This window comes from Phyllostomus hastatus, unplaced genomic scaffold (assembly GCF_019186645.2).
Source record: "Phyllostomus hastatus isolate PE091 unplaced genomic scaffold, TTU_PhHast_1.1 phas_contig_210, whole genome shotgun sequence".
Lineage (NCBI taxonomy): Eukaryota > Metazoa > Chordata > Mammalia > Chiroptera > Phyllostomidae > Phyllostomus > Phyllostomus hastatus.
In genome coordinates, this window is record NW_025333737.1 from 14,353,439 (window position 1) to 14,365,741 (window position 12,303).

General features: G+C 51.4%; 1 protein-coding gene across 1 annotated transcript; it reads right to left on the bottom strand.

Moving 5' to 3' along the window:
- Positions 1–269: 269 nt before the first annotated feature.
- On the bottom strand, positions 270–5,444 carry LOC123816861 (intercellular adhesion molecule 5). Its single transcript, XM_045836084.1, has 7 exons — positions 5,390–5,444; positions 4,072–4,338; positions 2,865–3,185; positions 2,328–2,606; positions 1,581–1,847; positions 675–917; positions 270–478 (listed from the first exon to the last, which is right to left on the bottom strand). The coding sequence occupies exons 1-7, from the start codon at positions 5,442–5,444 to the stop codon at positions 270–272; spliced, it is 1,641 nt and encodes a 546-aa protein (XP_045692040.1).
- Positions 5,445–12,303: the final 6,859 nt, after the last annotated feature.

The following is a 12,303-nucleotide window of genomic DNA, read 5'->3' on the forward strand; positions in this document are numbered from 1 at the left end:
ACAGACGGGGCCTTCTTTTCCGAGTCTGAGCGGACTGACTGAGCGCACGGCAAGGAGAGTGGCCTCGCGGAGACAGAAGTCTCTGGAGACTACAGTGCACTTGGAGGAGTGCAGCCTGAGGATGGACTGGATGCAGGGGACGTGGGGCCTCAGCGTGTTCTATGGGATTTCATAACACAGGGGATGTCTCTTCCTTCCTCCTCTACTCCCTTCCTCCCTTAGGAAACCCCAGTAGCAGAGGTCACCTTTAACCAAAGAACTGTTTCTATTTAACAATTGTGCATGATGCATATTTCTGCTTGTTGAACCTCGAACTGGCTTTCCTCCACTCTGCTCTTCTCTTTGTGCCTATAGGGCAATTTCCTCTTCTCCACCTTGCAGGGCTGGTAATTCAGATACAGTGCGATGGTGATGACACCCACTCCAAGGGCGACAATAATGATGATGATGATGGTGGAGCTGATTCCTTCATCCAGTCCTGCCCAAGCACAGAAGACACAGAATTGGGAGGGTTCAAGGCCAAGAGAATCACCCTGCCCCAGCCCACCGAGCACACTTCCAGGTCTCATCCTCCCTGGCCCACTGAAATCTTTCTTCTTTATGTGTTTGGATAAGAATCCCCACCCCCTGGGCGACTTCCATCCTGGGCCTGGCAGCAGGGGTGCCTCAGTCACCTTGAACAATGAGCGCAATGTCTTTGCTGACAGAGCCCAGCGGGTTGGTGGCCGTGCAGCAGTAGATTCCAGTGTGGTTCTGGGTAGCCTTCTGTGGCACTTTAAGGTCGAAGACCACTCCATTCCAGGTACACACCAGCAACGGAGTTGGGTTTCCCTTTGGGACACAGGCGAGCATCTGTTCCGTCCCTTCCACCCAGGTCTGGTTGCTGGGACAACCGGATTCCTCTAACCGTGGCCTGTCTGGAAAAAAAGAGAGTCCCCAAGGGAGCAGAACTCAGTGTGCACCTTCCCTCCTCCCTGGTCACGCTCACCTCTCCCTCCCCCAGTCCAAATGCTGTGTCCCCTCCACCCAAGGGTGGACTGTCATCTCCCTGCTTGAGCCACTCTTCTCTCACCTGCCCCCCTCAACCCCCCGTCCCGACAGGCAAGGAGTCTGAGGTGCAGCACAGAGCAATTTCACGGACGCTGACTCGACGGTGTGGACGGCTCCGCCAGTGGTGGCCCTGGGGCTCCTGCTTCCCGGTGAGTGAGAACATGGGCAGCGGTGAACCCAGAGAGGAGCACTTTTCCTTTTTTCCAAAATACAAGTTTTTATGTGGAAATTTCCTTTCTCAGGATAAACTCCAACTACCACTCCCTATGTTGTCAGTCAACTGGCCCACGGTTAATGCCACCTGATCCCTTAACCCACTTCCTCTCTTCTGCTCCCCGTTTCCCTCCTGTTCCTCCCCACTCACTTTGCTGGTGGCAAGGTAAGCTTGGAGAGCTTTAATGTAATTTTTTTATTTTTATTTTTTAAAGGAAAAAATGTGGCAACTCTAATAATGAAGCTGCTGGCTGGGATCTCCGGAAGTGGGACAGCACTAGCCCTTGTTTCGAGAGGAGGATCGGGCCCACACTCACATAAGACATGGAGCTGGACTGTAGTGGTTTTGATCAGCTGCTGACCCTGAACCTCCAAAGAGGCCTCACAGGAGAAATTCCGGCCATCATCCTCTTCTGTGGTGGTAAGTAAAAGCCAGACGGGCTCCCCAGGGGCAGAGAGGACTGGGGCTCCCTGGAGCCGAAGAGTAGGGCTGGGCGATGTTAACACGTGCCCCGAACAGGTCACGTTAAGGTCTGTCCCTACCAATGTTAATTCTTCTACCTCCAGGACTGGTGGCGGGAAGCCTATAAGGAAAGGGAACAGACAACCGAACATCTTTCTCAAAACTGGCAGCCACTTCGGCACTCCTGCTGCCAGTGGCATCCCCTGGGTCGGCGGACAACAGGGGAAAGACGAGGAGATCAGTACTGCTCGGGGCTGAGTGGCAGGAGCAACAAAGGTGGTTTGGGAACGGAGAGCTTTTCCTACAACAAACTCGGCATGCCCACAGCGGGCTCTGTCTGTGCAGCACGGACAGCAGCATGTGTTTTCACCTTATGGATTTCCTCCTCAGCTCATGTGGCTATTCCTAGAAATGGGTCCGAGCACCCACAATCACTCTGTGAGTAGCATGGCCTAAGGAAACAGGGCGAAGGCTGGATAAAGCCACATCCCCACACATGTCTCCCACCTGCCTGCACTGATCAGAAAGTCACCAGGGCTTTCAGTGGACGTTTTCAGCGGCAGAGAACCCTCACGGGGAAGGGAAAAGGCTGGCAACTTACTATAGATGTGCACTAGCTCTCTCGCCTTCTGCTCCATCGGACCCAGAGACACGTGGCAGGACAGCTCCTGATCGCCAGTCTCCATGGCCCGAACAGTGGCATTGGCCCACACAGTGTCTCCCTCCCAGGACAGGAAGGGGCTCAGCTCCTGGTCTCCCAAGAACATGTGGAACGTCACCTCTTTGGCTGGGAACACCCTGGCCAGCTCACAGCTCACAGCCTCTGCCGTCCCAACCTCCAGAAGTGGAGAGACCCAGATTTGGGGGCGCTGAGAGAATTCTGCCAACAAATGAAGAAAAGGAAAGAAAGGAGAAAAACCATGATAAATCATGTCATACAGGAGCCCAAAATGTAGGAAGAAAGTAGGGCAAAAAGGTCTCTGTCCCCTAGGGTGAGCTTAAAGCCCAAGAAGAGGTGAAGTTCAATTATCCTCACACCCACATCCTAAACGCTGTGAGAACTACTTAGTCCCAAAGGCCACAATAAGATAAAGAAAATGCGACTCAGGATCCCTTCCATACCTGAGCTCCAACTCACCAAAAATCCGGAGCACCCTGCTGGCTGAGCTGGAGTGAAAGAGCCCTCCACCACGCGAACTCAGGTCCAGTTTTGCGTGGCAGGAGAAATTGCACCTGTGATCCTCCCTTTGTGCTTGGACATTGAAGGTGACCTCAGCTCTCTCGGAGGCCACAGCCAAGCTCATAAAGTTCTTTCTATATAGTTCTTTGTTACCCTGAAGAAGGGTAAGGGTGAGGCTCTCCAGGGGTGCTACCTTGGGCACATGGCACCTCACTGTAAAGACTTCGTCCAAGGCCACCCACGCAGGCTGCAGCTCCAGGACCACCTGCTCCGGTGGCTCTTTAAAACAAAAACACGAGTGTGATGAGAGAGGGCTACTCACCTCTCCAGAAAGAAATGGTACAGGACAGGCAGCCTGTGGTAGAAGGTGACTGCTCCCCTTAAACCATCTGACCAACAATGTCAGATGGGACAAGTTAGCCTTTGGCTCTTCTGCCCGTCAAAGGCGGCTAAAGCCATAACCAAGAAATATGACTGCTGGGGGGAGGTGCCTTGCTTTGATGGTTGCTCCCATTCTGGAGAGCGTTTATCTCTTACCAGAGTGCTTCAGGGTGTGAGCAGATGCTGAGGGGTTCCTGAGCACCACACAGAAACCACAGCAAGTTAACCACACTCTTACCCCGCAGGGATCACACTTGTTCTTAAAACCTGATCTTTGCCACTGCTGTCTGCCCCCCGAAAGACCCTCCTCACCCATCCCCATCACTTCAAATCCTAACCACTCTGCCGGAGTGAAGCTCCGGAGTCTGCTCTTCCATGAAGACTTCTCCAAGTACCCCAGCCCACAGAGACCCTCCTTTCTCCAATCTCTGCTTATGCTAAGAACTTGTGGCAAATAATTCAGCACCAGTTTTACACTTTTTTTGACCATTCATAAGTGAGCATTATTAGCATATGCCTCCTGTAGTTGAATGTATTCTCAAGCACAGATGTCTGGATGCCCTCTATGGTGTGCTCCTAATTTAAAAGCCTACACCAAAGGGAAACAGAAGTGGCTCCAGAATTCCCACAGTATGATGGAAATCTTTATAAAGGGCCCTAATTCTCTCCCCTAAAAGAAATCTGTCTAATTCTCTCCCCTAAAAGAAATCTGTCTAATTTCCCCCAAATAAGGCAGTCACATTCCCCGACGCTTCTCTTCCTCCCGGCCCTCGGCCCCACTCACGATACATGGTGATGCCCAGGCTCGCATCCTTTTGGATCCCCGAGCAGGAGAAGAAGCACTGCAGGGTGGAGCTCTCTGTGACGTCATCCAGGAGGAACTCCCTCCACTGAGGCCCTCTGGCCACCTGGGTTTTCTTTAGGGAGGTGTCAACCCCACTGGGTCCTGGGTCTGGACAGGTCGTGCTGCAGTTGATCATGAGGGACTGTCCAAACTTTACCAGGGCCTGTTCTGGCTGAACAGAGACCTCAAACAGCCCTTTGGTGGTCCCTGAAATGATCGACCATGCATGTCAAAGACTCTGGTGAGTCCCACAAGACCCAAACAAAATACAGAGCCTATTTATTTAGTGAGGGAGAACAGGAACTTGCCCTGAATGAAAAGGGACAGGGAACTAGCCAAGAAAAAGACCCTAATGAACAAGTTGGAATCCTGAGTCCACCGCCAGTCCCTCCATTCATGGTCTTTCTTGAGATCTGATTGCCCCATTACTGTCACTGTGGAAACTATGGAGTTGCTAAAACTTGTGTCCAGGAAACTATTCTCTTCCCAAACTTCCAGAAATCTTGGAAGCTCCCAGGATGACCCCCAGGGTCACTCATCTGCCATGGAACTTTTCACCTCCGCTCAAAGTGAGACTGTTCCATTTTGCTTCGGTGCTTAAGCAACAGAAGTTTTTGAATGCTTAAGAGTTTAGTCTGTTAGGGAAATCTCAGGTGCAGTGAGCGAGACATCTCTCAGGTACACTTTAGGCCTGATGTAGGAGAGGAGCACAATCTCATAAGCTTCCCTACAGTCCCCTTTAGCTTCGCCAAGCCCGTCATCTACCTCATTTCTCCAAAACCAGCCCCTCTGGGAACAGACTCTCCTGTAGCAATGTCCCCACTGAGGCTCCAGTTTCTGTCTTGCCATTCAGAGAACTCACTCCTCACACCTGAGCTGTGGGCCCTGTCCTATCAAAGTCCTGCTGTGGCTCTTCATGACACAAATAGTGGCAACAAAGAAGTAAAAATATTTTCAAGAGTAGAAAAATAAGACAGCCCTGGGGCAGCAGGGAGCCAAGCTGAGAAGTAACAGTTCTTATGGAACGTTCTTGCTGATGGTCTAGTAACCTGTCCCTTAATTTGGGTTATTCCAATATAACCAGAGACACCTAGATTCTGTGGCCTAGTGACCCGAATAATAGGAATCTCTCCTGAGGGTCCAGATGCGTGAATACTAGAGTGTGGCCCCATTCAGGACTTCCTATCCTCTTCCTCACTGGCCAGCCACCTGTGCCCTGGCATGCATGGCGAAACAAACTTTGGCAAAATAGCCTTACCTGGGGAAGAAATCAAAGCCAGGAAGGCCCAGACACTAAACAGTAGCATTTCCATCCTTATGAGAAAAGCCAACAGCTAGAGAGAAAGAAACAGCAGTGTTTTAAGTATTTTCCCACATCTTACATAAGATTTAGAAAATATCAGTTGTTTATATCTAATGTTATTTTGAAAGTGGCATGAGAAGGGCACAGGACAATGGCCTTCCCACTGTTTCAAGCACATGCTTAACATTAGTCAGCTGTATAATGTTCTAATATCAGTCACACTCACTTATACATTGTAGAATCCCAATTAACTTTTGAATTCTTTGAGATAGAGTACTGTCTTCATAACACCTACACCAAGCTAGGCACTCACTACCGATCTGCAGACACTTTCTCAATCACATCTTGTCTAATAATTTTAACCTTTAGAAAATATATATTATGTCCCAGGCACTGAACTGCTTTACTTTAGTAATCCACCCCCACCCCTCTTTGTACAGATCAGATGGAGGCTAAGAGAGGTGAAGTAACTTATCCCAAATCACACAACTAATTAAGAGGTGGAGCCAGAATTCAAACCCAGGCATCGTAACTGCGGAGCAACGTTCTTAGTACTTCACTGCTTCTACGTATTCAAAGAGTCCATATTATCTGTGTTTTGATGGGGCCGCACTGTCACAAGCAACTCCGAACAGAGGTTAACGCAAGAGCCCCTTCTATTTCATTCCTCTCCGCTTAGCTTGCTGATGTCACCTTTCTCTGCAAAGCCCTGTCTTGTGAATCAATCTCATAGACTACGTTCTGCTCCTAGAGCCTTAGCTTAAAAAAGACTTCCCATCTCTGACCACCACAAGCCAAGCTAGTTGGTCTTCCCCTGTGGTTGTCACCGGTACGTGTCCGTGCCACATAAATAGACATAAGAAAATTGGGGGAGGGAGAGGGTTCCTTTTTGTTTTCATACTCTCTAAATTTCTAGACCTACACTCCAGCCGGGGAGAGGTGGGGGGCCGGCAGCGAGCAGGAGGCCGCGGACACTGAGGTGCAACAGGACTGCTTTTGGCTGTGTAGCCTGAGCCGGATTCCTCCCAGTTTAGGGTTCTCACCGCTCCCTCATATCCCAGGGTTCCTTGCAGTTTCTTGTACACACCTGAGTCACAGTCCAGCCTCTCCACCCCCCTTCCTCCCTTCCTGGAATTGGCCTCGTCCCTGAAAACTCCTTCGCCCAGGCCAACGTATCTCTGCAATGAGGGCGGCCACCCGCACCCTCTTTCTAACCCCGATGCCGCGCCACCCCACGGCACACCCTTGAGCGACGACGCTGCTTTCTCTTCCCACAGCACAGTCCTAACACGTTCCCGTTCACTTCGTAGGCCTGTTACTGCCGTCTACCCCGCTCCCTGGGCAGCAGGCCCCGTGAGGGCAGGGGCCTTGGTGTTTTTCACCGATGGATCACAAGCGCCCAGAACCTGTGGGAGCTCAGCAGCTACGAAGGAACGAACGAACGAGCAGGACATTCGCCAATAGTGTGTGAGGACCTGTGTCCGCCATTGGCATACAGAGCTTAAGAAGGCCAGCTCGCTGAGCGGAGTTCCCTCCCTGCTGTGTCCACAAAATGCCTCTCACGCTCTGAGCCCCGCAGGCCATGAAGGCTTTTAAAGGGGGATGATATTTAAAACATTAAAAAAAAACCCACATGTGGAAAAAAGATAATGAGTACCCGTTAGGGTTTCCAGCCCACCGGAAAAAAGTGTGAGGCGGCCAAGTTCGCCATGAGGCCACATCTCTAGATTCCAGAGAAAATCCGGGACGAGATACCGGCATGAACCCAAGCAAACAAAACAAAACCTAAATCCTCACTGAGGGCTGCTTCCCGCTGCTCCCGCCGCTCATCGGGTCGCTCCGCCGGCCGGCCGGCCGATTTGCCCGCTTCGACGCGCGCCTCGCTTCGACGTGCGCCTCGCCGGAGACGCTCTCGGGCACCACCACGCGCCCAGACCGTTTGGTCCAGGCGGGGGCGCGCGAGGACGCTCCAGACCCGAGGAGCTTCCTGATTTGCCTAGAAACTCGTGACGTACGGGACGCAGCTTAGCAAGGGTTGGCTGAGACCAGTGAGGCGGGCAGGAAGCCAAGGAGAGAGGAAGGGTGAGGAGGGTGGGGGGTGGGGGTGGGGGGTAGGGGGGTAGGGGGGTGGGGTGGGGGGTAGGGGGGTAGGGGGGTGGGGTGGGGGGTAGGGGGGTAGGGGGGGGGGGGGGGGGGGGGTGGGGGGGGTGGGGGTGGGGGGGGGGGGGGGGGGGGGGGGGGGGGGGGTAGGGGGGGGGGGGGGGTGGGGGGGGGGGGGGGGGGGGTGGGGGGGTGGGGGGGGGGGGGGGTGGGGGGGGTGGGGGTGGGGGGGTGGGGGGTGGGGTGGGGGGTGGGGGGGTGGGGTGGGGGTGGGGGGGGTGGGGTGGGGGGTGGGGGGGGGGGGGGGGGGGGGGGGTGTCTAGGTCCTCCTTGGCAGAGCGCTCCTATTTGACTCAAGATAATCGCAACCAAGTAAAACAAAATGAAAACAGGAGGAGAGTTGCAGAAAAGAATGTCTCTATCAGAAAAGCGAGGGTTGTCTTCCCCTGTGCCTGTTAATCTTGCGGTGCCATCTGAACACAAGAGCCGATTCACGCGCTAGTGGGCTACGCGCAGCTGCCTTCCTGCCTTGGGTAATGGAGCTCGCTTGGCGTTGGGCTTCGTTTCTTCACTGGCTCAAAATCCTACCGGGGCCCTCTGTCCGTTCATCCTGGGTGTACTGAGAGATGGATTTGGCGGGACTCTACCAATATCCGTGCCCTGCACATGCAAGGCACACGCTTGAGCGCCCTAGAATGTCCTTACTTCCTACTGAACGTGCCCGCGTTCTTGCTCTTCCCAAACACGAGGGAGCAGTGAGTCATAAATATGGGGTGAGAGAGTAAATCCACCTCTGTTTCATATCGCCACCCTGTATCCCCTTCCTCGGTTTCCACATCAGATGTCCTCCTGGTGTAACAGGGTACAGCCAAGTGGGGTGACGTGGGGGGGGATAGGGATTTGGAATGGGGTCCAGAACTCAAGGTGTCCAGGAACATTAGGATGTCCTCATCTCGGTGCCACAGGTGTGGGTTGGAGGAAGGGACAAATGGAGCAGGGCCATTGAGAGCTGTTTCTCGTGTAGCAACAGCTTTGCAGCTAACCTCTGGTGTGGTCGTTTAACATATCTATAACCTTTAACTGGTTGCATAGGTATGTTAAATAACTGTGGCCAGCTCTGAGCCAGGGGAATGGAAGTAACTTCCCCACCAAGACTAACTGGGAGGCAGGTCCCCAGAGTTACAGTGCCTGTGTGGGAGCTTGGAGAAGATTGGCTCCATGATATGGGGCTGTGCCTGCCCAGACCCACGATGGCAGCCCATTGAAGCTAGAAGGATATGGGAGTGCTGGCAAGTGTGGACATGTGAGAGAACTACTCGGTCTTTAGCAGAGTGGGGACTCCCACAGCCCTGCGAGAGAGAATCACTATGCAGCTTTAGCAGAGAACCGCCGCTCAGCTTTGGCAGAATGGCAACCACCCTCCTTGCAGCCATTGAGGGGGGAGAACCATGTGTTTTTGGCAGAGTGGAGACTCCCGCAGCCATTGTGCAGAGAGGATCACACGGCTGTGGTAATAGAAAGAAGAGAACCACATGGCTTTGGCAGAATGGGGATCCCCACAGCTTTAGAAGGCGAAACCACCATCTGGCTTTAGCAGAGATCCTGGCAACAACAGCTGATGGTGCCGGGAACCGAGGGAGGCCAACCAGCCGAGCACGGATTACTGGGAAGAACTGGGGGCTGCCTGAGCCATGGACTTCTATTTCTTTTCCTGAGATACAGTACCCCAGACTGGGCAAAGGGGGGAAAGGAAGGACTGTGTGTGTTTGTGGGTGTTTTAAGGGACTTTGGGATTTTGATGAAAACATTAGGTAACTACTTTAAGTCTGTATAGCATTAAATAAACATTTCCTTTCTTTTCACGAATCTCTGGCATTGAGAGATGTCTTTCCTCTGGCGGCAGACATAATGAACCTGCGGGGTTCCTTTTGGGTGATAGTAAATCGTCCCAGGCCCACCTTGTTCTGTAACACTGGATTTGGTTCTCAGAACATTTTCCCTGAGTCTAAATTGGACCATTCTCCTGGCCATCATGTTATGTCTTTGGCTCCCGCTCCATAGTTGGTCTGATAGTGAGCCATGGACTGAGTTCCTTGGTGCAGTGAGATTTGAGGAGTTGAGGGTTTTTTGTTTGTTTGTTTTGCTTGCTTGCTTTCGAAAAGACAGTGATTGTGTGCATCCATTATCTTATTTAATATACCTACCATCAAGGGAGGCATTACTATTAACCCCATTTATGGATAAGGAAACAGACTTGAAGAGGCTTCACTATTCTCTGTATCAGGGTGGCGGGCAGGGAGATCATTAATGTATTTGCAATTTTGGTGTCCAGTGCAAATGTTAAGAACCAAATTTTTTCTCTTTAGTCTATGAGCGAGTGACTTCTTGCCCTGGAGCTAATTCCTTTGTACCCTAGCTGTACCACTGCCTTATCTGCTGTACTGACAGTTTAAGGGAGAACGTGGCGTGAAACAGAAGCTTTGGGGAAGCCTGTCTATGACTCCCTCTTCAGTGTCTCACTAGATTTGGGGGCCTTTCAGCACATAGCTGCAATGGATATTACTATAATTCCAGAAAGTCAGAGTTTCTGTACTGGGACCAATGAACACCATTTGATGGTCACCTCTGGGTCATTTCAAAAAGATTCTGCAAAATAATTTTGATTGATACTTCCATTTAGATTTTCCTCAAAATGTTAGTACCTTTCAATAAAAGTACAGGATCTAAGATGTACTAATAAATATAGTGTAACAGGGAAAAGGGGGGGAGGGAGTAGTGAGAGGGACAGGGCTAGCTGGGCATCCCACCTCTCCCCAGCCCCCTGAGGGTATCTGCCTCTAGTTCCTCCCCAATGTCCTAGAGTCCATTGCTTCTCTACCCAAGTGTTAAAATAGCTTCTCCTCTGGGCCACCCCAGGCCCTCTGGCCTTGGGCTGGCCAGTGAGCTGGGGATCTCAGGGATAGTCAGCAGGCTCTGTCCTGCAGAGACCCACAGCCCTCCCTGCAGTTCCCCACTGGCCAGGCCCAGGCTGTGAAGCAGCAGTGAACCTCTCCCCCCACCCCACCCCCATGACCTGGTGTCAATGGCCTCTCCAAGCCCGCAACCTGCAGACCTCTGGGTCTCCAGGCCCAACCCTGCAGGGCCTAACAGAGCCCCCACCAAGGCACCAAGGCCATGCTGCCTTTGAGCGTCAGAGATGGCGGCCACTGGAAGGCATGTTAGGGCCTTCCAGGGCAGGAGAAGGCGGGTCTATGTGGACACACGCTTGCCCACACTTAGGCCTTGGAGCCATGTGGATGGAGCACTTGGGGCCACTCCTCTGTCCCAGTTGAACTAGACCTTACCTCATCCTGATGACAATGGACAAAGGCCTTAATGGGACGAAAGGTAAGCGGGAGCCCCAGTCAACCACAGGTGGAACAATTAGCAGGCCACTGGACCACTTCTACTATCGACGTTCATTTCAGAAGAGGGAAATGGCAGCATACCATACCACATTTCACTAATAGGAAGTGCCCACCATCCTTTAGGAAGATTGACTGGTTGCTTTTAGAAGGGTTGTGTGTATAATATGAAAAAGCTGTGTGCATAGTGTATATAAAGGGCAAATGCGTCTAATTGACAACATCTAGTCTTCCTAAATGTGGAAGAGGCTGCCAGTGTTTGACAAAGTAGTTGGTAAAATGAGCACATTTTGTACACTTTGTGGTGAAATTCATAGGAAAGTTTGTCATCTGTAAAATGACTTTGGGATATGAATCTGTTCCGCCCTGTCTGAGTATTACTCATGCCTGCCTGTGCTTGTCCCCTGGACTGGTGGTGGAGAGAAGGGAGAGAGGCCAACACGGTCCTCCTCAGAAGATACCTCAGATCGTAACTATTGTTGTGCGTGTGCAGTTTTAACAGTGCTGTGTACATAGTAGGTAAGTAAGTTCTTACGTGAAATATCTAGTCTTTCTAGACATTTAGGAGGGCTTGATGTAGTTAATAGTAGAAGTAGCTGAGTAACACTTGCAAATAGCTTTAAAACCTGAGAGGAAATATTACTAAACCATCTTTCTAACAGTGTACTCTATACACTTGTTCACTGGGTTGGGAGGGGGGCGGTGAGAGGGAAGGAAAAAGTGTATTTTAAGGGTAGAGGCCAAAAGATCAGAGAGTACAGACATCTTTAGAGCAGCTGGCTTCATCTTCACTCCCAAAGACGACTAGGGTTCTAAGTGGTTAGAGCACTGCCTACTGAACTTAAAAATTTTAGGTTCTCCAACTCTGAGAAATGACCACTAGAGATCCAGTCCTTTGACTTGAGTGTTTTCATGAGTTTTAAATATGCACATCAAGGTATAACTCGTCCAGTCATTAACAGTCTAGCATGAAATCCTTAAAAAAAGTTCCATGATTTTCCTACACAATTCTGGTGAATTGTGAACATGTGTTTGTGGGGTTGGATGATGTAGGAGATTGGGAGGCAGGGTGAGGGGGAGAGATGAGTTTGGAAAAATCAAACTGCTGGCCCTATCAGGGGACCAACAGTGGACCTCATGGTGCCTGAGCGGGGCCTTCCTGGGCGTCCTGACGTGGGCTGTTGTGCAGAGTACTGCCCTCACAGGGAAAGTAGGTCCTAGAAATCCCAATTTTAATCCTAGAATGTCAGAGTCAGAAGGGACCTTACAGAACAAGTGTACCGAGGTTTCTAAACAACAACCCTGCTGGGCTGTGATGAAGTTTTCACCCATCCTCAGAAAAACAGGCAAAGAACACTATAATCA